Source organism: Pleurodeles waltl, chromosome 7, assembly GCF_031143425.1.
Source record: "Pleurodeles waltl isolate 20211129_DDA chromosome 7, aPleWal1.hap1.20221129, whole genome shotgun sequence".
NCBI classification, from domain to species: Eukaryota; Metazoa; Chordata; class Amphibia; order Caudata; family Salamandridae; genus Pleurodeles; species Pleurodeles waltl.
Window position 1 is genome coordinate 169,431,339 of NC_090446.1, and position 25,617 is coordinate 169,456,955.

General features: G+C 44.4%; 1 protein-coding gene across 3 annotated transcripts in view; it reads left to right on the forward strand.

Annotated features, from left to right (window-relative positions):
* The window catches only part of ZMYND8 (zinc finger MYND-type containing 8), a 602,889-nt gene that overhangs the window by 260,728 nt on the left and 316,544 nt on the right, over positions 1-25,617 (forward strand). For all 3 annotated transcript variants that reach the window (XM_069243462.1, XM_069243464.1, XM_069243463.1), the window contains exons 10-11: positions 19,203-19,318; positions 20,262-20,746. In XM_069243462.1, coding sequence (XP_069099563.1) covers positions 19,203-19,318; positions 20,262-20,746 — 601 coding nt within the window. The remainder of the gene's footprint in view (positions 1-19,202; positions 19,319-20,261; positions 20,747-25,617) is intronic.

Below are 25,617 nucleotides of genomic sequence, written 5' to 3' on the forward strand. Positions count from 1 at the left end.
GGCCGCCTAACATGCAAAAATACAGACAGCAACTCTTAATTAATGGGACTAGAATAGAGGGCCTGAGGGATACAGGTGCCAGTGTCACCATGGTGACAGAGAAACTGGTTTCCCCTGGCCAATACCTGACTGGAAAAACTTACACAGTCACCAACGCTGACAATCAGAAAAAAGTACATCCCATGGCAATGGTTACTTTAGAATGGGGAGGGGTCAATGGCCTGAAACAGGTGGTGGTCTCCTCAAATATCCCAGTGGACTGTCTGCTTGGAAATGACCTGGAGTCCTCAGCATTGGCTGAGGTAGAACTAAAAACCCATGCAGCAATGCTGGGTATCCCTGAACTGGTGTGTGTGAAAACAAGAGCACAGTGCAAGGCACAGGGTGAACAAGTAGAGCTGGAGTCTGGAAGAATGGCCCAGCCTACCAAGAGAACAGGAAAGTCAGTTGGGAAACCAACTGCAACACAGCAAAAGAAAGGGAACCTCTCTTCTCAGGAAGAAGTTCTGCCCTCTGAGGGAACTGAGCCTTTGGAGCTTGAACCTTATCAGGTTGAGCTCTTAGGCCCAGGGGGACCCTCAAGGGAGGAGCTGTGTAAGGGACAAGAAACCTGTCCCTCTCTTGAAGGCCTTAGGCAGCAAGCTGCTGAAGAGTCCAAAGGCAAGAAAAATGGAACGCATAGGGTCTATTGGGAAGATGGACTCCTGTACACTGAGGCCAGAGACCCCAAACCTGGTGCCACTAGGAGAGTGGTAGTGCCTCAGCTGTTCAGGAAGTTCATCCTAACATTGGCCCATGACATTCCCCTTGCTGGACATTTGGGACAAACCAAGACGTGGGAGAGGTTAGTCAACCACTTCTACTGGCCCAATATGTCCAACATGGTTAAGGAGTTTTGCCTCTCCTGCCCCACCTGTCAAGCCAGTGGTAAGACAGGTGGGCATCCAAAGGCCCCCCTCATTCCACTTCCAGTGGTGGGGGTTCCCTTTGAAAGAGTGGGTGTGGACATAGTTGGTCCACTGGAACCTCCCACAGCCTCAGGAAATATGTATATCCTGGTAGTAGTGGATCATGCTACCAGGTATCCTGAAGCTATTCCCCTTAGGTCGACTACTGCCCCTGCAGTAGCCAAGGCCCTCATTGGTATCTTTACCAGAGTGGGTTTCCCTAAGGAGGTGGTGTCTGACAGAGGTACCAACTTCATGTCAGCATACCTAAAGCACATGTGGAATGAGTGTGGAGTGACTTATAAATTCACTACCCCATACCATCCACAAACTAATGGCTTGGTTGAGAGATTCAACAAGACATTAAAAGGCATGATCATGGGGCTCCCAGAAAAGCTCAAAAGGAGATGGGATGTCCTCTTGCCATGTCTGCTTTTCGCTTACAGAGAGGTGCCACAGAAGGGAGTAGGATTCTCACCCTTTGAACTTCTGTTTGGTCATCCTGTAAGGGGACCACTTGCCCTTGTTAAAGAAGGCTGGGAGAGACCTCTCCATGAGCCTAAACAGGACATAGTGGACTATGTACTTGGCCTTCGCTCTAGAATGGCAGAGTACATGGAAAAGGCAACCAAAAACCTTGAGGCCAGCTAACAGCTCCAGAAGTTTTGGTATGACCAAAAGGCTGCACTGGTTGAGTTCCAACCAGGGCAGAAAGTCTGGGTTCTGGAGCCTGTGGCTCCCAGGGCACTCCAGGACAAATGGAGTGGCCCTTACCCAGTACTAGAGAGGAAGAGTCAGGTCACCTACTTGGTGGACCTGGGCACAAGCAGGAGCCCCAAGAGGGTGATCCATGTAAACCGCCTTAAGCTCTTCCACGACAGGGCTGATGTCAATCTGTTGATGGTAACAGATGAGGATCAGGAGGCAGAGAGTGAACCTCTCCCTGATCTTCTGTCATCAGACCCAAAAGATGGTACAGTAGATGGAGTGATCTACTCAGACACCCTCTCTGGCCAACAGCAAGCTGATTGTAGGAGAGTCCTACAACAGTTTCCTGAACTCTTCTCCTTAACCCCTGGTCAGACACACCTGTGTACCCATGATGTGGACACAGGAGACAGCATGCCTGTCAAGAACAAAATCTTTAGACAGTCTGACCATGTTAAGGAAAGCATCAAGGTGGAAGTCCACAAGATGCTGGAATTGGGAGTAATTGAGCGCTCTGACAGCCCCTGGGCTAGCCCAGTGGTCTTAGTCCCCAAACCTCACACCAAAGATGGAAAGAAAGAGATGAGGTTTTGTGTGGACTACAGAGGGCTCAATTCTGTCACCAAGACAGATGCCCATCCAATTCCAAGAGCTGATGAGCTCATTGATAAATTAGGTGCTGCCAAATTTCTAAGTACCTTTGACTTGACAGCAGGGTACTGGCAAATAAAAATGGCACCTGGAGCAAAAGAAAAGACAGCATTCTCCACACCTGATGGGCATTATCAGTTTACTGTTATGCCCTTTGGTTTAAAGAATGCCCCTGCCACCTTCCAAAGGTTGGTGAATCAAGTCCTTGCTGGCTTGGAGTCCTTTAGCACAGCTTATCTTGATGATATTGCTGTCTTTAGCTCCACCTGGCAGGATCACCTGGTCCACCTGAGGAAGGTTTTGAAGGCTCTGCAATCTGCAGGCCTCTCTATCAAGGCATCCAAATGCCAGATAGGGCAGGGAACTGTGGTTTACTTGGGACACCTTGTAGGTGGAGGCCAAGTTCAGCCACTCCAACCCAAGATCCAGACTATTCTGGACTGGGTAGCTCCAAAAACCCAGACTCAAGTCAGGGCATTCCTTGGCTTGACTGGGTATTACAGGAGGTTTGTGAAGGGATATGGATCCATTGTGACAGCCCTCACTGAACTCACCTCCAAGAAAATGCCCAAGAAAGTAAACTGGACTGTGGAATGCCAACAGGCCTTTGACACCCTGAAACAGGCAATGTGCTCAGCACCAGTTCTAAAAGCTCCAGATTATTCTAAGCAGTTCATTGTGCAGACTGATGCCTCTGAACATGGGATAGGGGCAGTTTTGTCCCAAACAAATGATGATGGCCTTGACCAGCCTGTTGCTTTCATTAGCAGGAGGTTACTCCCCAGGGAGCAGCGTTGGAGTGCCATTGAGAGGGAGGCCTTTGCTGTGGTTTGGTCCCTGAAGAAGCTGAGACCATACCTCTTTGGGACTCACTTCCTAGTTCAAACTGACCACAGACCTCTCAAATGGCTGATGCAAATGAAAGGTGAAAATCCTAAACTGTTGAGGTGGTCCATCTCCCTACAGGGAATGGACTTTATAGTGGAACACAGACCTGGGACTGCCCATGCCAATGCAGATGGCCTTTCCAGGTTCTTCCACTTAGAAAATGAAGACTCTCTTGGGAAAGGTTAGTCTCATCCTCTTTCGTTTGGGGGGGGGTTGTGTAAGGAAATGCCTCCTTGGCATGGTTGCCCCCTGACTTTTTGCCTTTGCTGATGCTATGTTTACAATTGAAAGTGTGCTGAGGCCTGCTAACCAGGCTCCAGCACCAGTGTTCTTTCCCTAACCTGTACTTTTGTATCCACAATTGGCAGACCCTGGCATCCAGATAAGTCCCTTGTAACTGGTACTTCTAGTACCAAGGGCCCTGATGCCAAGGAAGGTCTCTAAGGGCTGCAGCATGTCTTATGCCACCCTGGAGACCTCTCACTCAGCACAGACACACTGCTTGCCAGCTTGTGTGTGCTAGTGAGGACAAAACGAGTAAGTCGACATGGCACTCCCCTCAGGGTGCCATGCCAGCCTCTCACTGCCTATGCAGTATAGGTAAGACACCCCTCTAGCAGGCCTTACAGCCCTAAGGCAGGGTGCACTATACCATAGGTGAGGGTACCAGTGCATGAGCATGGTACCCCTACAGTGTCTAAATAAAACCTTAGACATTGTAAGTGCAGGGTAGCCATAAGAGTATATGGTCTGGGAGTCTGTCAAACACGAACTCCACAGCACCATAATGGCTACACTGAAAACTGGGAAGTTTGGTATCAAACTTCTCAGCACAATAAATGCACACTGATGCCAGTGTACATTTTATTGTAAAATACACCACAGAGGGCACCTTAGAGGTGCCCCCTGAAACTTAACCGACTATCTGTGTAGGCTGACTAGTTTTAGCAGCCTGCCACAAACCGAGACATGTTGCTGGCCCCATGGGGAGAGTGCCTTTGTCACTCTGAGGCCAGTAACAAAGCCTGCACTGGGTGGAGATGCTAACACCTCTCCCAGGCAGGAATTGTCACACCTGGCGGTGAGCCTCAAAGGCTCACCTCCTTTGTGCCAACCCAGCAGGACACTCCAGCTAGTGGAGTTGCCCGCCCCCTCCGGCCAGGCCCCACTTTTGGCGGCAAGGCCGGAGAAAATAATGAGAATAACAAGGAGGAGTCACTGGCCAGTCAGGACAGCCCCTAAGGTGTCCTGAGCTGAGGTGACTCTAACTTTTAGAAATCCTCCATCTTGCAGATGGAGGATTCCCCCAATAGGGTTAGGATTGTGACCCCCTCCCCTTGGGAGGAGGCACAAAGAGGGTGTACCCACCCTCAGGGCTAGTAGCCATTGGCTACTAACCCCCCAGACCTAAACACGCCCTTAAATTTAGTATTTAAGGGCTACCCTGAACCCTAGAAAATTAGATTCCTGCAACTACAAGAAGGACTGCCTAGCTGAAAACCCCTGCAGAGGAAGACCAGAAGACGACAACTGCCTTGGCTCCAGAAACTCACCGGCCTGTCTCCTGCCTTCCAAAGATCCTGCTCCAGCGACGCCTCCCAAAGGGACCAGCGACCTCGACATCCTCTGAGGACTGCCCCTGCTTCGAAAAGACAAGAAACTCCCGAGGACAGCGGACCTGCTCCAAGAAAAGCTGCAACTTTGTTTCCAGCAGCTTTAAAGAACCCTGCAAGCTCCCCGCAAGAAGCGTGAAACTTGCAACCCTGCACCCGGCGACCCCGACTCGGCTGGTGGAGATCCGACACCTCAGGAGGGACCCCAGGACTACTCTGATACTGTGAGTACCAAAACCTGTCCCCCCTGAGCCCCCACAGCGCCGCCTGCAGAGGGAATCCCGAGGCTTCCCCTGACCGCGACTCTTTGAATCCAAAGTCCCGACGCCTGGGAGAGACCCTGCACCCGCAGCCCCCAGGACCTGAAGGACCGGACTTTCACTGGAGAAGTGACCCCCAGGAGTCCCTCTCCCTTGCCCAAGTGGAGGTTTCCCCGAGGAATCCCCCCCTTGCCTGCCTGCAGCGCTGAAGAGATCCCGAGATCTCTCATAGACTAACATTGAAAACCCGACGCTTGTTTCTACACTGCACCCGGCCGCCCCCGCGCTGCTGAGGGTGAAATTTCTGTGTGGACTTGTGTCCCCCCCGGTGCCCTACAAAACCCCTCTGGTCTGCCCTCCGAAGACGCGGGTACTTACCTGCAAGCAGACCGGAACCGGGGCACCCCCTTCTCTCCATTCTAGCCTATGTGTTTTGGGCACCACTTTGAACTCTGCACCTGACCGGCCCTGAGCTGCTGGTGTGGTGACTTTGGGGTTGCTCTGAACCCCCAACGGTGGGCTACCTTGGACCAAGAACTGAACCCTGTAAGTGTCCTACTTACCTGGTAAAACTAACAAAAACTTACCTCCCCCAGGAACTGTGAAAATTGCACTAAGTGTCCACTTTTAAAACAGCTATTTGTCAATAACTTGAAAAGTATACATGCAATTTTTATGATTTGAAGTTCCTAAAGTACTTACCTGCAATACCTTTCGAACAAGATATTACATGTTAAATTTGAACCTGTGGTTCTTAAAATAAACTAAGAAAAGATATTTTTCTATACAAAAACCTATTGGCTGGATTTGTCTCTGAGTGTGTGTACCTCATTTATTGTCTATGTGTATGTACAACAAATGCTTAACACTACTCCTTGGATAAGCCTACTGCTCGACCACACTACCACAAAATAGAGCATTAGTATTATCTATTTTTACCACTATTTTACCTCTAAGGGGAACCCTTGGACTCTGTGCATGCTATTCCTTACTTTGAAATAGCACATACAGAGCCAACTTCCTACAAGTTCCCTTGCTAAAACATGGAGAATACATGGAAACACTGGATCTAAAAGATGTGTATTTCCATATACCCATCCATCCATCTCACAGGAAATACCTCAGATTTGTCATACAGGGCAAGCATTACCAACTCAAGGGACTGCCCTTCGGGATAACAACAGCGCCCAGAGTATTTACAAAATGCAGCTCATATAAGAAGACATCACATGCACTTATTCCCATATCTCGATGATTGGCTAATAAAAGCCAACACTCAACACCGGCGTCAAAATCACATGCAATATGTAATAGATACCCTACAAAAACTAGGCTTCTCTATAAATTACCAAAAATCTCACCTGCAACCATCCCAACTACAACAATACTTGGGAGCAACACTCAACACACAAAGAGCAATTGCCACTCCAAGCCCACAGAGAGTTCAATCATTTCAAACTATGGTGTCAAACATACAACCAAATCACCAGTACACAGTCAGATTTGTCATGGAACTCCTAGGCATGATGGCCTCATGCATCGCTATTGTCCCAAACGCACAGCTACACATGGGGCCCTTACAGCAGTGCCTAGCAAAACAATGGATGCAGGAACAGGGTCAACTTCAGGATCTAGTGTTGATAGACCGCCAAACACACTTTTCGCTTCAATGGTGGAACCCTGTAAATTTAAACAAAGGGCGGCCATTTCAAGACCCGGTGCCTCACGCCATTCTCACAACAGATGCTTTGATGACTGGGTGGGGAGCACACCTCAACAATCTCAATATTCAAGGACAATGGGACAATCAACAAAAACAACTACACATAAATCACTTAGAACTACTAGCGGTCTCCCTAGCACTAAAAGCCTTTCAACCCCTTCTAGTCCACAAACACATTCTTGTCAAAACAGACAATATGACAACAATGTACTATCTAAACAAACGGGGGGGGGACACACTCGTCACAACTATGCCTCCTAGCACAAAATATTTGGCATTGGCCAATTCACAACAACATTCGCCTGATATCGCAATAAATACCAGGCATTCACAATCAGTTAGCCGACAATCTCAGTCGTGATCGCCAGCAAACTCACGTGTGGGAAATACATCCCCAGATTCTACAAGATTACTTTTACCGCTGGGGAACACCAGACATAGATCTGTTCGCAACAAAAGAAAACGCAAGATGCCAAAACTTCGCATCCAGGTACCCACACCCTCAGTCCAAGGGCAGTGCTCTGTGGATCAATTGGTCAGGGATATTTGCTTACGCTTTTCCCCCTCTCCCACTCATTCCTGTCCTAGTCAACAAACTGAGTCAAAACAAACTCAAACTAATACTCATAGCACCAACGTGGGCTCGCCAACCGTGGTACACCACACTGTTGGACTTCTCAGTAGTACCTCACATCAAACTCCCAAACAGATCAGATCTGTTAACACAACACAAACAACAGATCAGACACCCCAATCCAGCATCGCTCAACCTATCAATCTGGCTCCTGAAGTCTTAGAATCCGGCTATCTAAACCTTTCAAATGAGTGTATGGAAGTCATTAAATAGGCAAGAAAACCCACAACCAGGCATTGTTATGCTAATAAATGGAAAAGGTTTGTTTCTACTGCCAAGCAAAACAAATCACACCGTTAGATGCCTCCATACAGAACATTGTGAGTTATCTACTACACCTACAAAAAGCAAATCTCTTTTTCTTCCATCAAAATTCATCTCACTGCAATCTCTGCTTACCTGCAGATTAAACATACAAAGTCACTTTTTAGAATCCCAGTTATTAAAGCCTTTATGGAAGGACTAAAAAGGATCATACCTCCAAGAACCCCACCAGTACCCTCGTGGAATCTTAATATTGTACTTACACAACTCATGGGCCCACCTTTTGAACCCATGCATTTTTGCCAAATCCAATTCTTAACTTGGAAGGTAGCATTTCTAATAGCCATCACTTCACTACGAAGAGATAGCGAAAAACAGGCGTTTTCTATCGAAGAACCATTTATATAAGTACACAAACATAAAGTGGTTCTCCGCACAAATCCAACATTTCTGCCAAAAGTCATTTCACTGTTTCATCTAAACCAAACTGTAGAGCTCCCAGTCTTCTTCCCACAGCCAGACTCAGTAGCAGAAAGAGCACTGCATACATTAGACATAAAAAGAGCACTAATGTATTATATAGACAGAACAAAACCATTTAGTAAAACTAAGCAATTGTTCGTTGCTTTCCAAAAACCCCATGCTGGTAACCCTATATCCAAACAGGGCATAGCCAGATGGATAGTCAAATGCATACAAACCTGTTACCTCAAAGCTACAAGAGAGTTACCCATTACACCAAAGGCACACTCCACTAGAAAGAAAGGAGCAACAATGGCCTTTCTAGGTAACATACCAATGACAGAGATTTGCAAGGCAGCCACTTGGTCTACACCTCATACGTTTACCAAACACTACTGTGTAGATGTGCTAGCAACACAACCAGCCACAGTAGGACAGGCTGTACTAAGAACATTATTTCAAACAACTTCAGCTCCTACAGGCTGACCACCGCTTTGGGGAGGATTACTGCTTTGTAGTCTATGCACAGCTTATGTATCTGCAGCTACACGTGCCATCGAACGGAAAATGTCACTTACCCAGTGTACATCTGTTCGTGGCATGTTCCGCTGCAAAATTCACATGCGCCCTCCCACCTCCCCGGGAGCCTGTAGCCGTTTAAGTTGCAATTAAAAATTGTATATATGTAAATAAACATTCCTTTAGCACAAACTATGTACATACATATCTATTCTATGGAGTCGATGCCCATGCACAATGGAGCTGAAAGGGAAGAGTCACTTGGTCCCGTGACTCGAAAAGACTTCTTCGAAAAAAAACAACTTGTAACACTCCAAGCCCATACTAGATGGCAGGAACAGTGCACAGCATGTGAATCTGCAGCGGAACATGCCACGAACAGATGTACACTGGGTAAGTGACATTTTCAAAATATATATATATATATATGTTCGATGGCATGTGTAGCTGCAGATACACATGCTGTGCACATCCCGCCATCTGGTGTTGGGCTCGGAGTGTTACAAGTTGTTTTTCTTCGAAGAAGTCTTTTCGAGTCACGAGACCGAGGGACTCCTCCCATTTCGACTCCATTGCGCATGGGCGTCGACTCCATCTTAGATTGTTTTTTTTCCGCCATCGGGTTCGGACGTGTTCCTTTTTGCTCCGTGTTTCGGGTCGGAAAGTTAGTTAGAACCTCGGAAAAAACTTTGGTATTGTTTGCGTTCGGTATTGGGTTAGTTACAACAGATCGACACCGAATTTAGAAGAGTTCCGGTGGCCCTTTGGGTTTTTTTTCGATCCCCCGTCGGGGCCTCGTCGGCCCGGCCACGTGTGAATTCAAGGCTGATGGAACAGACCCCATTCCGCTTCTGTCCAAAATGCCATAACAAGTATCCGTATACGGATCAGCATCTGGTCTGTAACTTGTGCTTGTCCCCAGAGCACAATGAAGATACTTGTGAGGCCTGTCGAGCGTTTCGGTCCAGAAAGACGTTAAGAGACCGAAGAGCCAGAAGACTGCAGATGGCGTCGACGCCGACAGAACAAGAGCATTTCGAGGAAGAAGAGGAAGCTATCTCTACCCACCATTCGGACTCGGAAGAGCTCGAGGCCGAAGAAACGCCGAAAACCGCCGAAAACCGCGAGAAAGACGTCGAAACATAAGACTCACGAGAAGTCAACAAGAGCCCAGGGGACGCCACCGCCAACAGGCCATGGCTTAACCCAAAAAAACGGTGACCGAGCCAAGGCACCAAAAAAGGGCACGCTGGTGTCGAAGTCATCCGACTCCGGTCGAGATACCGCCACACAGCAATCTCGGACCCGAGACATCGGCTCTGAGAAATTTTGGCACCGTGACAGCGGCACCGAACAAATTTGGCACTGAGACACCACCACGCCGAAAATTACAAGGGTTTCTTCGGAGCCTAAAAAGACCTCCGAAAAAGTTTCGGTTCCGAAACATCCAGCCTCGGAGCCGAGAACAGGTTCCTATACAGAGGAACAAGGATTAGCCTCACAAATGAAAAAACATAGATTTGGAGAGGAACTTCAAGCTGTAGAGCCAGACTATACTCAAAGGAGGCTCCACATTCATCAAGACACAGGGAAGATAACCACTCTTCCTCCAATTAAAACAAAAAGGAAACTTGCCTTTCACGAAAAGGACAAGGAGCCACAGGCAAAGGTGGCAAAGAAAACAACTCCACCACCTTCTCCACCACCATCAGTACACACATCACCAGTAGCAACTCCTCCACTGATGCACTCCCCGACTCATACTGCCATGAGTCAAGATGATCCCGATGCATGGGACCTTTACGATGCTCCAGTATCGGACAACAGCCCAGACTCGTACCCTACCAGGCCGTCCCCTCCTGAGGACAGTACATCTTACACACAGGTGATCGCAAGGGGAGCTGCTTTCCATAACGTCACCTTGCATTCAGAGCCAATTGAGGATGACTTCTTGTTTAACACGCTAACCTCCACTCATAGCCAGTACCAAAGACTACCTGTGCTCCCAGGAATGCTAAAACATTCAAAACAAATCTTTCAAGATCCTGTTAAAGGCCGAGCCATAACTCCAAGGGTGGAGAAAAAGTACAAGCCACCGCCAACAGATCCTGTTTATATTACAACGCAGTTAACTCCAGACTCAGTAGTTGTCGGGGCAGCTCGTAAGAGAGCAAACTCTCATACCTCGGGAGACGCACCACCTCCAGACAAAGAGAGTCGCAAATTTGATGCTGCGGGCAAAAGGGTTGCAGCACAAGCAGCAAACCAATGGCGCATTGCCAATTCACAAGCACTTTTGGCAAGATATGACAGAGCTCACTGGGACGAGATGCAACATTTGATAGAACACTTACCCAAGGAGTTCCAAAAAAGAGCACAACAAGTGGTGGAAGAAGGACAAAGTATCTCTAATAATCAGATACGGTCTTCAATGGATGCAGCAGATACGGCTGCAAGGACAGTAAATACTGCAATAACAATAAGAAGGCACGCATGGCTCCGCACGTCAGGTTTCAAGCCGGAAATTCAACAAGCTGTGCTAAATATGCCATTTAATGAACAGCAGTTGTTTGGGCCGGAAGTCGACACTGCTATTGAAAAACTCAAGAAAGACACCGATACGGCAAAAGCCATGGGCGCACTCTACTCCCCGCAGAGCAGAGGCACCTTTCGCAAAACACCTTTTAGGGGAGGTTTCGAGGACAACCTACAGAAACCACAACATCACAAACAAGGCCCACTTACCAAAGCCAATATCAGCGGGGAAGTTTTCGGGGGCAATATAGAGGGGGACAATTCCAAAGAAGTAGAGGAAAATTCCAAAGCCCCAAAAGTCCTCAAAATAAGCAGTGACTCACAAGTCACACATCCCCATCACATAACACCTGTGGGGGGAAGATTAAGCCAATTTTACAAACATTGGGAGGAGATAACAACAGATACTTGGGTACTAGCAATTATCCAGTATGGTTATTGCATAGAATTTCGCGAATTCCCTCCAACAGTCCCACCGAAAACACACAGTATGTCGAAACAACATATAAATCTTCTAGGATTAGAAGTTCAAGCGTTGCTCCAAAAAGAAGCAATAGAATTAGTACCAAAACAAGAACTAAACACAGGAGTTTACTCACTGTACTTTCTGATACCCAAAAAAGACAAATCTCTAAGACCTACAGGGAGTGCAGAATTATTAGGCAAGTTGTATTTTTGAGGATTAATTTTATTATTGAACAACAACCATGTTCTCAATGAACCCAAAAAACTCATTAATATCAAAGCTGAATATTTTTGGAAGTAGTTTTTAGTTTGTTTTTAGTTTTAGCTATGTTATGGGGATATCTGTGTGTGCAGGTGACTATCACTGTGCATAATTATTAGGCAACTTAACAAAAAAAAAAAAATACCCATTTCAATTATTTATTATTACCAGTGAAACCAATATAACATCTCAACATTCACAAATATACATTTCTGACATTCAAAAACAAAACAAAAACAAATCAGTGACCAATATAGCCACCTTTCTTTGCAAGGACACTCAAAAGCCTGCCATCCATGGATTCTGTCAGTGTTTTGATCTGTTCACCATCAACATTGCGTTCAGCAGCAACCACAGCCTCCCAGACACTGTTCAGAGAGGTGTACTGTTTTCCCTCCTTGTAAATCTCACATTTGATGATGGACCACAGGTTCTTAATGGGGTTCAGATCAGGTGAACAAGGAGGCCATGTCATTAGATTTCCTTCTTTTATACCCTTTCTTGCCAGCCACGCTGTGGAGTACTTGGACGCGTGTGATGGAGCATTGTCCTGCATGAAAATCATGTTTTTCTTGAAGGATGCAGACTTCTTCCTGTACCACTGCTTGAAGAAGGTGTCTTCCAGGAACTGGCAGTAGGACTGGGAGTTGAGCTTGACTCCATCCTCAACCCGAAAAGGCCCCACAAGCTCATCTTTGATGATACCAGCCCAAACCAGTACTCCACCTCCACCTTGCTGGCGTCTGAGTCGGACTGGAGCTCTCTGCCCTTTACCAATCCATCCACGGGCCCATCCATCTGGCCCATCAAGACTCACTCTCATTTCATCAGTCCATAAAACCTTAGAAAAATCAGTCTTGAGATATTTCTTGGCCCAGTCTTGACGTTTCAGCTTGTGTGTCTTGTTCAGTGGTGGTCGTCTTTCAGCCTTTCTTACCTTGGCCATGTCTCTGAGTATTGCACACCTTGTGCTTTTGGGCACTCCAGTGATGTTGCAGCTCTGAAATATGGCCAAACTGGTGGCAAGTGGCATCGTGGCAGCTGCACGCTTGACTTTTCTCAGTTCATGGGCAGTTATTTTGCGCCTTGGTTTTTCCACACGCTTCTTGCGACCCTGTTGACTATTTTGAATGAAACGCTTGATTGTTCGATGATCACGCTTCAGAAGCTTTGCAATTTTAAGAGTGCTGCATCCCTCTGCAAGATATCTCACTATTTTTGACTTTTCTGAGCCTGTCAAGTCCTTCTTTTGACCCATTTTGCCAAAGGAAAGGAAGTTGCCTAATAATTATGCACACCTGATATAGGGTGTTGATGTCATTAGACCACACCCCTTCTCATTACAGAGATGCACATCACCTAATATGCTTAATTGGTAGTAGGCTTTCGAGCCTATACAGCTTGGAGTAAGACAACATGCATAAAGAGGATGATGTGGTCAAAATACTCATTTGCCTAATAATTCTGCACTCCCTGTATACTAGATCTCAGAATATTAAATACATACATCAAATCAGACCATTTTCACATGGTTACATTACAAGAAGTAATCCCACTGCTCAAACAACAAGACTACATGACAACACTGGATCTAAAGGATGCATATTTCCATATACCAATACATCCTTCACACAGAAAGTACCTAAGGTTTGTATTCCAAGGGATACATTACCAATTCAAAGTGTTGCCATTCGAAATAACAACTGCGCCAAGAGTTTTTACAAAATGTCTAGCAGTAGTAGCTGCACATATCAGAAGGCAGCAAATACATGTGTTCCCGTACCTAGACGATTGGATAATCAAAACCAACACGCAAAAACAGTGTTCACATCACACAAATTACGTCATAGAAACCCTACACAAACTAGGTTTCTCAATCAATTACTCAAAGTCACACCTTCTGCCGTGTCAAACACAGCAATACCTAGGAGCAACAATCAACACAGTAAAAGGAATTGCCACTCCAAGTCCACAAAGAGTCCAAACATTCCACAATGTAATACAAGCCATGTATCCAAACCAAAAGATACAGGTGAAATTAGTAATGAAACTCCTAGGCATGATGTCCTCATGCATAGCCATTGTCCCAAACGCAAGGTTGCACATGCTGCCCTTACAACAGTGCCTAGCATCACAGTGGTCACAGGCACAGGGTCAACTTCTAGATCTGGTGTTGATAGTCCGCCAAACATACATCTCGCTTCAGTGGTGGAACAGTATAAATTTAAACCAAGGGCGGCCTTTTCAAGACCCAGTGCCACAATATGTAATAACGACAGATGCATCCATGACAGGGTGCGGAGCACACCTCAATCAGCACAGCATCCAAGGACAATGGGACATTCAGCAAAAACAGTTTCATATAAACCACTTAGAACTGTTAGCTGTATTTCTAACTCTGAAAGCATTTCAACCCATAATAACCCACAAATACACTCTTGTCAAAACAGACAACATGACAACAATGTATTACCTAAACAAACAGGGAGGAACACACTCTACACAGTTGTGTCTCCTAACACAAAAAATATGGCATTGGGCGATTCACAACCACATTCGCCTAATAGCACAATTTATTCCAGGGATTCAGAATCAGTTAGCAGACAATCTCTCTCGGGATCACCAACAGATCAACGAATGGGAAATTCACCCCCCAAATACTGAACACTTACTTCAGAATGTGCGGAACGCCACAAATAGATCTATTTGCAACAAAAGAAAACTCAAAATGCCAAAACTTCGCATCCAGGTACCCACAACATCAGTCTCAGGGCAATGCACTATGGATGAACTGGTCAGGGATATTTGGGTACGCTTTTCCTCCTCACCCACTTCTTCCATATCTAGTAAACAAGTTGAGTCAAAACAAACTCAAACTCATACTAATAGCACCAACATGGGCAAGGCAACCTTGGTACACAACACTACTAGACCTTTCAGTAGTACCTCATATCAAACTGCCAAACAGACCAGATCTGTTAACACAACACAAACAACAGATCAGACATCCAAATCCAGCATCGCTGAATCTAGCAATTTGGCTCCTGAAATCCTAGAATTCGGGCACTTAGACCTCACACAGGAATGTATGGAGGTCATAAAACAGGCTAGAAAACCTACCACTAGACACTGTTATGCAAATAAGTGGAAAAGATTTGTTTATTACTGCCATAATAATCAAATTCAACCTTTACACGCATCTGCAAAAGAGATAGTAGGATACTTACTACATTTGCAGAAATCTAAACTAGCTTTCTCTTCCATTAAAATACATCTTACGGCAATTTCAGCTTACCTGCAAATTGCGCACTCAACTTCATTATTTAGGATACCAGTCATAAAAGCGTTTATGGAAGTCCTAAAGAGAATTATACCACCAAGAACACCACCGGTTCCTTCATGGAACCTCAACATTGTCTTAACACGACTCATGGGTCCACCTTTTGAGCCCATGCACTCTTGTGAAATGCAATACTTAACATGGAAAGTTGCATTTTTAATTGCCATCACATCTCTAAGAAGAGTGAGTGAAATTCAAGCATTTACCATTCAAGAACCATTTATTCAAATACACAAAAATAAAGTTGTTCTACGGACCAATCCTAAATTTTTACCAAAAGTAATCTCACTGTTCCACTTGAATCAAACGGTAGAATTACCAGTGTTCTTCCCACAGCCAGATTCTGTAGCTGAAAGAGCACTACATACATTAGACATCAAAAGAGCACTAATGTACTACATTGACGGAACAAAACTAATTCGAAAGACAAAACAACTATTTATCGCCTTTCAAAAACCTCATACAGGAAATCAAATTTCAAAACAAGGCATTGCTAGATGGATAGTTAAGCGCATTCAAACATGCTATCTTAAAGCTAAAAGAGAACTGCCTATTACACCAAAGGCACACTCAACCAGAAAGAAAGGTGCTACCGTGGCCTTTCTAGGAAATATTCCAATGAACGAAATATGTAAGGCAGCAACATGGTCTACGCCTCATACATTTACCAAGCACTACTGTGTAGATGTGTTAACTGCACAACAAGCAACAGTAGGTCAAGCTGTACTAAGAACATTATTTCAAACTACTTCAACTCCTACAGGCTGAACCACCGCTTTTGGGGAGATAACTGCTTATTAGTCTATGCACAGCATGTGTATCTGCAGCTACACATGCCATCGAACGGGAAATGTCACTTACCCAGTGAACATCTGTTCGTGGCATTAGTCGCTGCAGATTCACATGCGCCCACCCCCCTCCCCGGGAGCCTGTAGCCGTTCAGAAGTAGATCTTAAACATTTGTACATTTGTAAATATATTACTTTAAACTTCATTATGTACAGACGCATTCACTCCATTGCATGGGCACTATTACTAGCATACACAACTCCTACCTCACCCTCTGCGGGGAAAACAATCTAAGATGGAGTCGACGCCCATGCGCAATGGAGTCGAAATGGGAGGAGTCCCTCGGTCTCGTGATTCGAAAAGACTTCTTCGAAGAAAAACAACTTGTAACACTCCGAGCCCAACACCAGATGGCGGGATGTGCACAGCATGTGAATCTGCAGCGACTAATGCCACGAACAGATGTACACTGGGTGAGTGACATTTTCCATATATATATATATATATATATATATATATATATATATATATATATAATATGTAAAATGTACCTATATTTATCTCATGACACGATCGGCCAACTTTGAAACTGGTGTATAAAGTTTGATTCCAGCACAATTAGCCTCCTGCGATCTTGGGAAAATCACTTAATCAACCCTTGCCTAAAAACCACAAGCAATAGCAAAGCCATTATGTAGTACTTATGAAAGGCCAATTGACTTTGTTCATGCTATGTTTTAGCAGTGTTCAGTAGCGTGGCTGCTATGCAACATGGCTGAAAGTAAAAAACAAAACAAATAAAAAGTGCCAAGACGCGGTCAAGGGCTTTTCTTTCTTTCTTTTTTTTTCAACCATGCTGCACAGCAGCCGCGCAGATGTACAATATGGCAAAAAAGATTGACAAACCCAATAGGTCTCGCATAGATGATTCCTATTGGCTTTATGAATGCTTTGGGGAAAAAAGCAATATGATTAGGCTAGCTCTGGATGTGTTTAACTTATTCATTAAGTCGAGCGTGCAAGCGCTTTGACCTGTTGTAATCCATCTGTGGGCTTTTAACCGCGCCCATCACTATCACTCGTTCATGGGCTTGCCTTTCAAAAATCCTTTGTTATCCTTGGTAAATGCTTTGTTTGTTCCTCCTTGGGGCAGTTTTGTTACCGTCTTTGACACCGACCCTGTTACATGGGTAATTGCACATTTGCCAATACATTTTACTGCGGGCAAACTTTTCTTCCTTTTGTGTTTCCCCATCGGGCTCTTGCTCATGGCGCTGTGGCACTTTGAATTGGCTCGCTTAGATCAACTGTTTTACTTCTCCTTTTCAATTTATGTGGCAAGAAAAGTCCAGTTAGAAACTTACAATGCTAATAGCTCTAACTCGAACAATAGTGATAACCATTGTATTGCAAATGCTCGTTTCTATGTTAATCTTACTCAGAACTGAAAAATGTCAGATTTGACTATGCTCTGAAAACATGGTTACTTAATTGGACTGTTAAACTGCAGGATTACTCGGTGTCAGACCACCCTTTTTGTTTGCTGTAAGCGCTGTACAGGCAATGCTCAATATTTTCAAAATAACATAAGAATACACATTAATATTTAATGCTTAATTGTTTTCATTGTATACAACACATTCTAGAATTGTTGCTTATCTGACTCTCAGCTGATAATTCTGTTCTATTGTTGTCATCCTACACTGTTCCCCTATCCACAATTCAGTTTGATAATTCCCCCCCTAAAACTAATTGTCAATGTGAAAATACTTCACCATGCTCTTTTCTTCAGAAACTGCCTGCACAGGTCTCTGAACAGTTACATATTATGTTTATTGTCTTGATCATATTTGGAAATGTTGGTAATATGAAAAACACTTAAACATTTTAGTACCCTAAAAGTAGCAATCCTCTCTGAAAGGCTTAGTTAGAAGGGAGGATCCATGCATATGCACCATTTGAGTTTAGACAAATCAGTCAATATTCACATTTTGCCCCAGCCTGGAGACTCAAAAACTACAGGGTATAGCCAGGATCCACAGTTTTAGGGTCAAGCTATTTAGATGGCTCCATAGTTTCAATAGTACACTTATTCCAATAATCCAGTCATTTGCTTCCTTGGGGTCCTCTCATGAGGTTTGACACATGACACACCAGCACAATTGATTTCACATCTATATATGTTCTTTGAAGGCAAAATCCTAATGGCTATGTATGTGATCTCATTCAGACTAGAGTTCCTTTGGAACATATTTTGGGGATTTGTTCACTGTTGATAATGCGCAAGTTGACCCATTATTAAAAACTGTGTCAGAGGGTAATTTACATGTTACTGTCAAAACCCCCAAGCATCATTGTGATTTAGTTACTTTTTCTTTGCTTTTTTAAAAACTTTAATAAGGAAATTCTATCATTCTGCTACTACGTTTACTACACATTTCATGCAAATCTGCCCGTTAGCCACCTAATCTTCCACAAGTATATCTGGTAAGTCCATCTATATCCCTCCTTCCACATTCCTCCTTATGGCTCAAACCTTTCTCCTCTAACTACTAGAATGTACATCACAAATAGCTTTTCACTGTTTACACTGCACCTGAACTTTGCCTGGCATAGTGAAGAACTGTTTAATATTTTATTTTGCATTAGTAGCGAATAGTGATTTACAAATAACACAATTATCTAAAATAACAAATAAAAATAATTGTGAACCATACAGATTCACAACACATATTTTCCTCTTTCTATCAGATTCTCCTGATCTGACTCCCAAGTTCCGTAGAACTACATTCGGCACAACCTTAAAGTAATCAATACAATGGTGAATGATGCCTTTTTCTAGCATCCTCAGTGGGATCTGTGATATTTATATAACCACAGACCTGTGCAATGCTTGCCATAGCAGCACTCAATATAACACTCATACTGGCAGTTTGAATACGGCTTTCAGATCCACATTTTTAGCTCCCATGCCCCTGAAAATCAATATAAGGTCATTTTGATATAGGGCTACAAGAACATTCTTTTCTTGTGCATAAATATTTCAAGAGCATCACTAGAATTGCACTATGTCAATAAACTATTTTATGTTGGTTTATGTTGAAAAACTTCTAAATGCATAATGCCACATTTTACACCACAGAGTCATCCTCATCCTTTGGTGTGGGCAAAACTGAAAGGTTTTCCATTCTGGCCTGCTAAAGCACTGAGAGATAAAGAAGGTCAAGTTGATGCCCGCTTTTTTGGACAGCATGACAGGTAAGCAGTTACCCACTTAAAATGTTGTCTGTAATTTTCTATGATTTTTCTATTTCTTTTTACTTGTATAGCACCAGGAGGACTCTGTTGCCTCTGTGGTGTATGAGGATTGCAATATTCCACTCACTCACCACTCTCTAAACATCAGTAAGTGCGCATAAAAGGGAAATACGAGTTTCATTGTCCATATTGTTATTTAACTTGGGTACTTTTCATGATGGAAATAGTACGTAAACAATGAATGCCAAGTACTGGTGCCTACTAAAGTCCTTGACAAAGTTAACATTAGGTTGGCTACAGTAAACAAGAAATTACATTATGATTGCACTTGACAAAAGCATTTGTCATCTTCAGGTAATGTTTTGAGATGTTTTGAAACAGTGTGTGTACATAAACGATAACTGTTGACATAAATATTCAGCAGCTATAAGAATAGTTATTTGTAAAATAGCAGTTTACAAGAGGATTATATAAAGTTCATTTAACTACCAGGTCTTTTGCTTTAAAAGTTTATCGACAAAAAGTTATAACGGCAAAGACCTCAAATAGGAATCAATATTTTCAATAAGAATTTGGATGAACGGATGATTTTATATAAACATTAACTTTGAGTATCCTGTTCCACTGCAATAGTTTTTGCATATAAAGAAAAAAATCAACCCTTCCCTCTCACTAGCATTTACTAATATGAAAATTTTCGACTGAATCTTCTTTTAGCAACCACTCCTAAACTTTTCTTGGAAACGCATTCCATTTTTCTCAAAGCATGTTACACATATAGCAGGATTATCCATGTGTTAAATCATAGCTATTATTTGTTTAACTTTATTCTAAAATGTCAAAGCTGGCTGTTGAACTTGTTTTCAGACATTATGTTCACTTTAGCTGTTTCAAAAAAATCATTCTATATATTAACTCTTTTCATTTTTTTATTTATTTACAGAGCCTGGGTGCCAATGAACAATTGCTACCTCATGTCAAAAGAAATTCCTTTTTCTGTGAAAAAGACTAAAAGCATATTTAATAGTGCAATGCAAGAGATGGAGATTTATGTGGAAAACATTCGAAGAAAATTTGGAGTGTTTAATTATGCCCCATTCCGGACACCATATACCCCCAACAACCAATTCCAAATGTTAGTAGATACTGGAAATCCTGATGCTGGGACTGTGAAGACTGAGAAACAAGAGAAAATCAAATTGAACTTTGACATGACTGCATCACCTAAGATTTCTCTGAGCAAACATGCACTAAGTAGTGGTGTTTCTAGTAGAAGGATTTCTATGTCTGATAATCCACGATCACCAATGAGTACCAATTCCTCAGTGCATACTGGCTCTGATGTGGAGCCCGACACCGAAAAGAAACCAGCTTCCAGTCACTTCAGTGCAAGTGAGGAGTCCATGGACTTTATTGATAAAGGCACAGGTACATATGTTTTAATCCTGTTTAACATATATGGCATGTACATCAAGGTATCACTATAGATAAAGGCAAGTGTAAATTAAAACATAATAAAAGCAGAAAGGTCAGATAAACCTCTGTAATAGAGTAACAACACTCTCACATTTCATCAAGTAGTGCAACATTTGACTGAATCTGTTACTTTTCATTACAGATGAATAAACATGGCTTGTGACATGAGTAGTTTTGGTGGATGCACATATGGATATGAATGTAGCGTGACCCTAGCTTAAAGAGCAGCAGAATGCTGTACGCTATGGGAAGACCTGGGTGACAATAAAAGATAGTGCTGGTCAAACAGGATGTTACATCTTTTTCAATGACATTACATTTCACATACTTACAATTGCATTTCATGTGTTTAGGCACAGAGAGGTTAAATGATTTGCTCAGTATTGCGTGGTTCATTCAACTCCAGATCACCAGGTTCCAAAAATGGCAGCTTAGCTACTAGCCCACATTTTCCTCCTGCATCAATTCATCTTGACTGCTTAGCTTCCTTTGACATCATCAACTAACAGACCTCTCTGGTCATTACTGACATCAAAGGCTCGGCTGGGTGACTGAGGAATGGGATAGTAACTCATTTGCATTTGCCTTTAAGATTCTTTACAATCCAGATATTTTTATCAGCAAAAAAATCATCATTACCTTTCATTTTTAAATTATAAAAAGGCTTCTCAGTTCTTGTAGCAGGCCAGAGTTACATTGTATTCACAAACAATGAAGTTTCAGATTTTCTTCAGTTACTATTAAATTGCTGCTATAAATCTTGCGGTGTTTCATTTGTTTCTCTGAATACAAATATGTTCAAAATATTGGTTTCAGTTTTACACTTTTCAGTAGAGTTTCACCAGATAATAGTTCCTAGAAACTATTTGCTTTACCCTTATTAATATTTCTATTTGGCAGGGAAGAGAATTCCTATTTCACATCATGCTCTTGAAATAAATTACTGCTTTTAGATCTGAATACGAGAACTGGAGCTTAATTTAATAGTGTTATCAGGCATCTGTCTTTTTTGGTTCTGATATAGTCATATCTAGATGCACAAATGTGGGGTGCAGATGCAAATGTGCAAGAAGAGGAAGAAGCCTGGATGACCAAACTCACTGGCATAGAATGTTGGGTCAAGAATTTAGGGTCGTTAGGCATAGGTCTATGGTGGCGGACGATTGTCCTATTGACTACATCCCGAGCAGGACGACAGTAAGGGTTCCATTGAATGGTAAAAGGGGTTCAGACAGAAGTCCCTGGATGAAGCACCTCAGTTAGGTTAGTCCTGCAGCCACTGAAGGCAGCTCTAGGCCCAGGACCTCCGTCTTTGAACACAGTATAGTTTCTGGCCTATTCTCCTGAGCGGCTAGTCCAGGATATTCAAGCTAAGATACCGATGTTTCAGTCTCTATCCTGGGTTTTGGTGAAAATGACTCTAAGGCTGCTGAGCCTCATGGCCTCCTGCATCCTCCTGGTGGCACATGCCAGATGACAAATGCTGGCTCTGCAGTGCGACCTGAAGTTCCAGTGGGCGAAGCATCAGGGGAATCTCTAGGACATGGTCCAGATCCAAATGGAACTGCACAAGATCTATCTCTAATGGTGGCTTTTGAACCGCAATTGGGTCAAAGGCAGATCCCTCTCCCTTCCCCAGCCAGATCTGACAGTAGTGATGTAGGAAAGTGCCCCTTTTGCCATGGTCACTCCCGCCACTTTTTGCTTGATATCTGATGGTAACTTGACTGTGTGCTGGGCTCCTGCTAACTAGGTCCCAGCACCTGTGTTCTTTCACTCAACTGTACCATGCGTCCACAATTGGCACTACTCTGGCACACAGCTAATTCCCTTGTAAAAGGTACCAGTGGTAAAAGATCCCTGTGGCCAGAGAGGGCCTCTAAGGGCTGGAGCATGTATTATGCAACCCTAAGGGACCCCTCACCAAACACATGCACACTGCCACTGCAGATTGAGTGTGTTGGTGGGAAGAAAAAGGTAAAGTCGACATGGCATCCCTCCCTGGGTGCCATGCCTACGAAACACTGCCTTTGGCACAGGTAAGTCACATCTCGAGGAGGCCTTACAGCCGTAAGGCAGGGTGCACTATACCACAGGTGAGAGCATAGATGCATGAGCAATATGCCCCTACAATGTCTTAAGTTTATTCTTAGACATTGTAAGTGCAGTGTAGCCATATTGAGTACATGGCTGGGAGTTTGTCATTGCAAACTCCAGAGCGCCATAATGGCTCCACTGATTGCTGAGAAGTTTGGTATCAAACTTCTCAGCTCAATAAACCCACACTGATGCAAGTGTTGGATTTATTGTAAAATGCACAAAGAGGGCATCTTAGAGAAGTCTCCTGAAATTCACCCAACTCTAGTTTGTGGAGGACTGGTCTGTGCCAGCCTGTCGCCACCAGGCAAGTTTCTGACCCAATGGGGCGAGAGCCTTTGTTCTTTTAAGAGTTGGTGACAAAGCATGCTCTGGGTGGAGGTGCTTCACACCTTCCTCCTACAGGAACAGCAACACGTGTTGATGAGCCTCAAAGGCTCCTGCCCTTTGGTATGCTGGCCCAGGGCACTCCAGCCAGTGGAGATCCCCACCCTCTGGACCAAGCCCCAGTGTTAGCAGCAGGTCCAATGGAAAAATTAGTAAGCACAAGGAGGAGTGTCCACCCCAGCTGGGACCACCCCTAGGGTACCCAGCGCGGAAGTGTGACCCCCTCCTTACAGAATCCTTCATCTTGTTTTGGAGGAAGATAGCCAATAGTGTTAGGCTACTGCCCTCTGACCTCTCAGTGCCCCCTAATTTAATATTTAGGGGCACCCCTGAACCTTGTAGTCAGGTTCCTGGTAGCCTCAAAGAACAAGGACTGAAGAGCTGCACCAGCAGTGAAGATTCCAGATGACAGCTAACTTGGCCCTAGCCGCACCAGCCTATCTACAGCTTCAGGACTCTTGCTACCCAAAGATGACTCATCCTATAGGACCAGTGTCCTCTACAAACCCCCAGAGGACTGCCTGTCTTCCCTAAGGACCAGAAACTCCTGAGGACAGTGTCCATATCCACAAAGAAACCTCAAGCAAGGATGGCAGAGCCCTCTGGATCTGCGAATCCTGCCCGCTTTGCACCCAAAGCCCACGGCCCTTGTCTAGGTGGCCCATCGGTTCAGAATAGGTCCCCAGTTGATTACGACTTCGAGTCCACCCTGGGTTGTCCCCTCCTGACCAACACGACGATGCCTGGAGCCTGAATCCAGAGGACCCCCTGATCGTGACCGACTCCAGTGAAGTTTTCTTATGCCTAAAGGTACCCCTGCACCTGCAGCTCCGTGGCCTTGGGGAGCCTAGCAGATGGTCCACCAGCATCCAGTGGCATTTTAATTTACCTGTCCAGCCACTGGTTCACCTCACCGACCTCCCTGGTTCAAGCCTGCAAGTTCTTTGTGCAGCCGGAGATCGTCATAGAATTGCATTGGGCACCCAACACTGTGTTTGCACCCGGCCACCCCCGTGCCGCTGAGGGTGTATCTCTGGTTCTTACCTGTGGCCCCCTAGTACTGATCTACATCTCCTCAGGCCTGTGATGCAAACCCATGGGTAGTTCCTTGCAAACCGTTCTCTTCTGAGTGCCCCCAGTCTCCATTGGTTTCCATTTGGTGCCCGACTCCAACTTTGACCTCTGCACCTGGTCTGTCTTGTGTTGCTGGTGGTGCATTCTTGGTGTTAACTTGAACCTTGGCCCGTGGGCACCCCAACCCCTGAAGACTGGGATCGTAATTCGAGTACTCATCTTTAAACGATGTATGTACTTTTTCAGCCATAGGAATGCATTGCCTTCAATGATATTTGCACTGTATACTTTTGATATTGAAAAGTATTACTTAACTGAAACCTGTATGAACTGTGATTTACAATCAAAGTGCATTTATTACTTGAAAGTAATAAATTTTTCAAAAACTACTTACCTGCAACAAAGATCCTTTTGGTTCTAGAAATAAAGTAAATATATATATATTTTGATACATAAAACATTGGACTGGAGTTAGTCATTGAGTGTGTGCCTCATTTCTTCACTGTGTGTGTGTACAACAATTGCTTAGCATTGCCATTTGATAAGCCTAACTGCCCGACCACACTACCCCAAAATAAAGCATTAGTATTATCGACTTTGGCCCACATAAAGCCTCTGGGGAACCACTGGACTTTTTGCACACTATGCCTTACTTTGGTGTAGTATATACAGAGCCAGCTTCCTACAAGTGACAGATGTGTCACTCCTGGGATGAGGCAGCCACATGGGGGAGGTGGAGATCAGAGACGTATAGTCTGTGCCAGAGTCCGGGCTCCATCAGTCTTCTAGAGCTTACAGTGATCAGGCTTCCATTGAAAGCATTCTTTCCCTTTCTCAAAGAGAAAGTGGTGCTGTTGTTCATGGGGAACACCACTGTCATGTGGTACTGCAACAAGCAGGGCGGGGTGGGGTCATGGATCCTTTGTCAGGGGGCTCTGCACCTCTGGACATGGCTGGAATGTCAAGGCGTTTTCCTGGAGGTTCAACATCTGGTGGGTTCTCCGAATGCTACAGCAGAGGAACTCAGCTGTCAATGCATGGCCGATCATGAATGAAGTCTCCATCCGGAGGTGGTGCAAGGTCTCTTTCAGCAATGGGGAGAGGCTTGGTTAAATCTGTTTGCCTCCACAGAGAACTCAAAGTGTCAGCTGTTTTGCGTGCTGGAGTTTCCAAGGGGTCACTTGCTCGGCGATAGTTTTTGTCTCAAGTGTAACTCTGGCCTCCTATATGCCTTTCCGTAAGTACCACTTCTGCCCAGAGTTCTC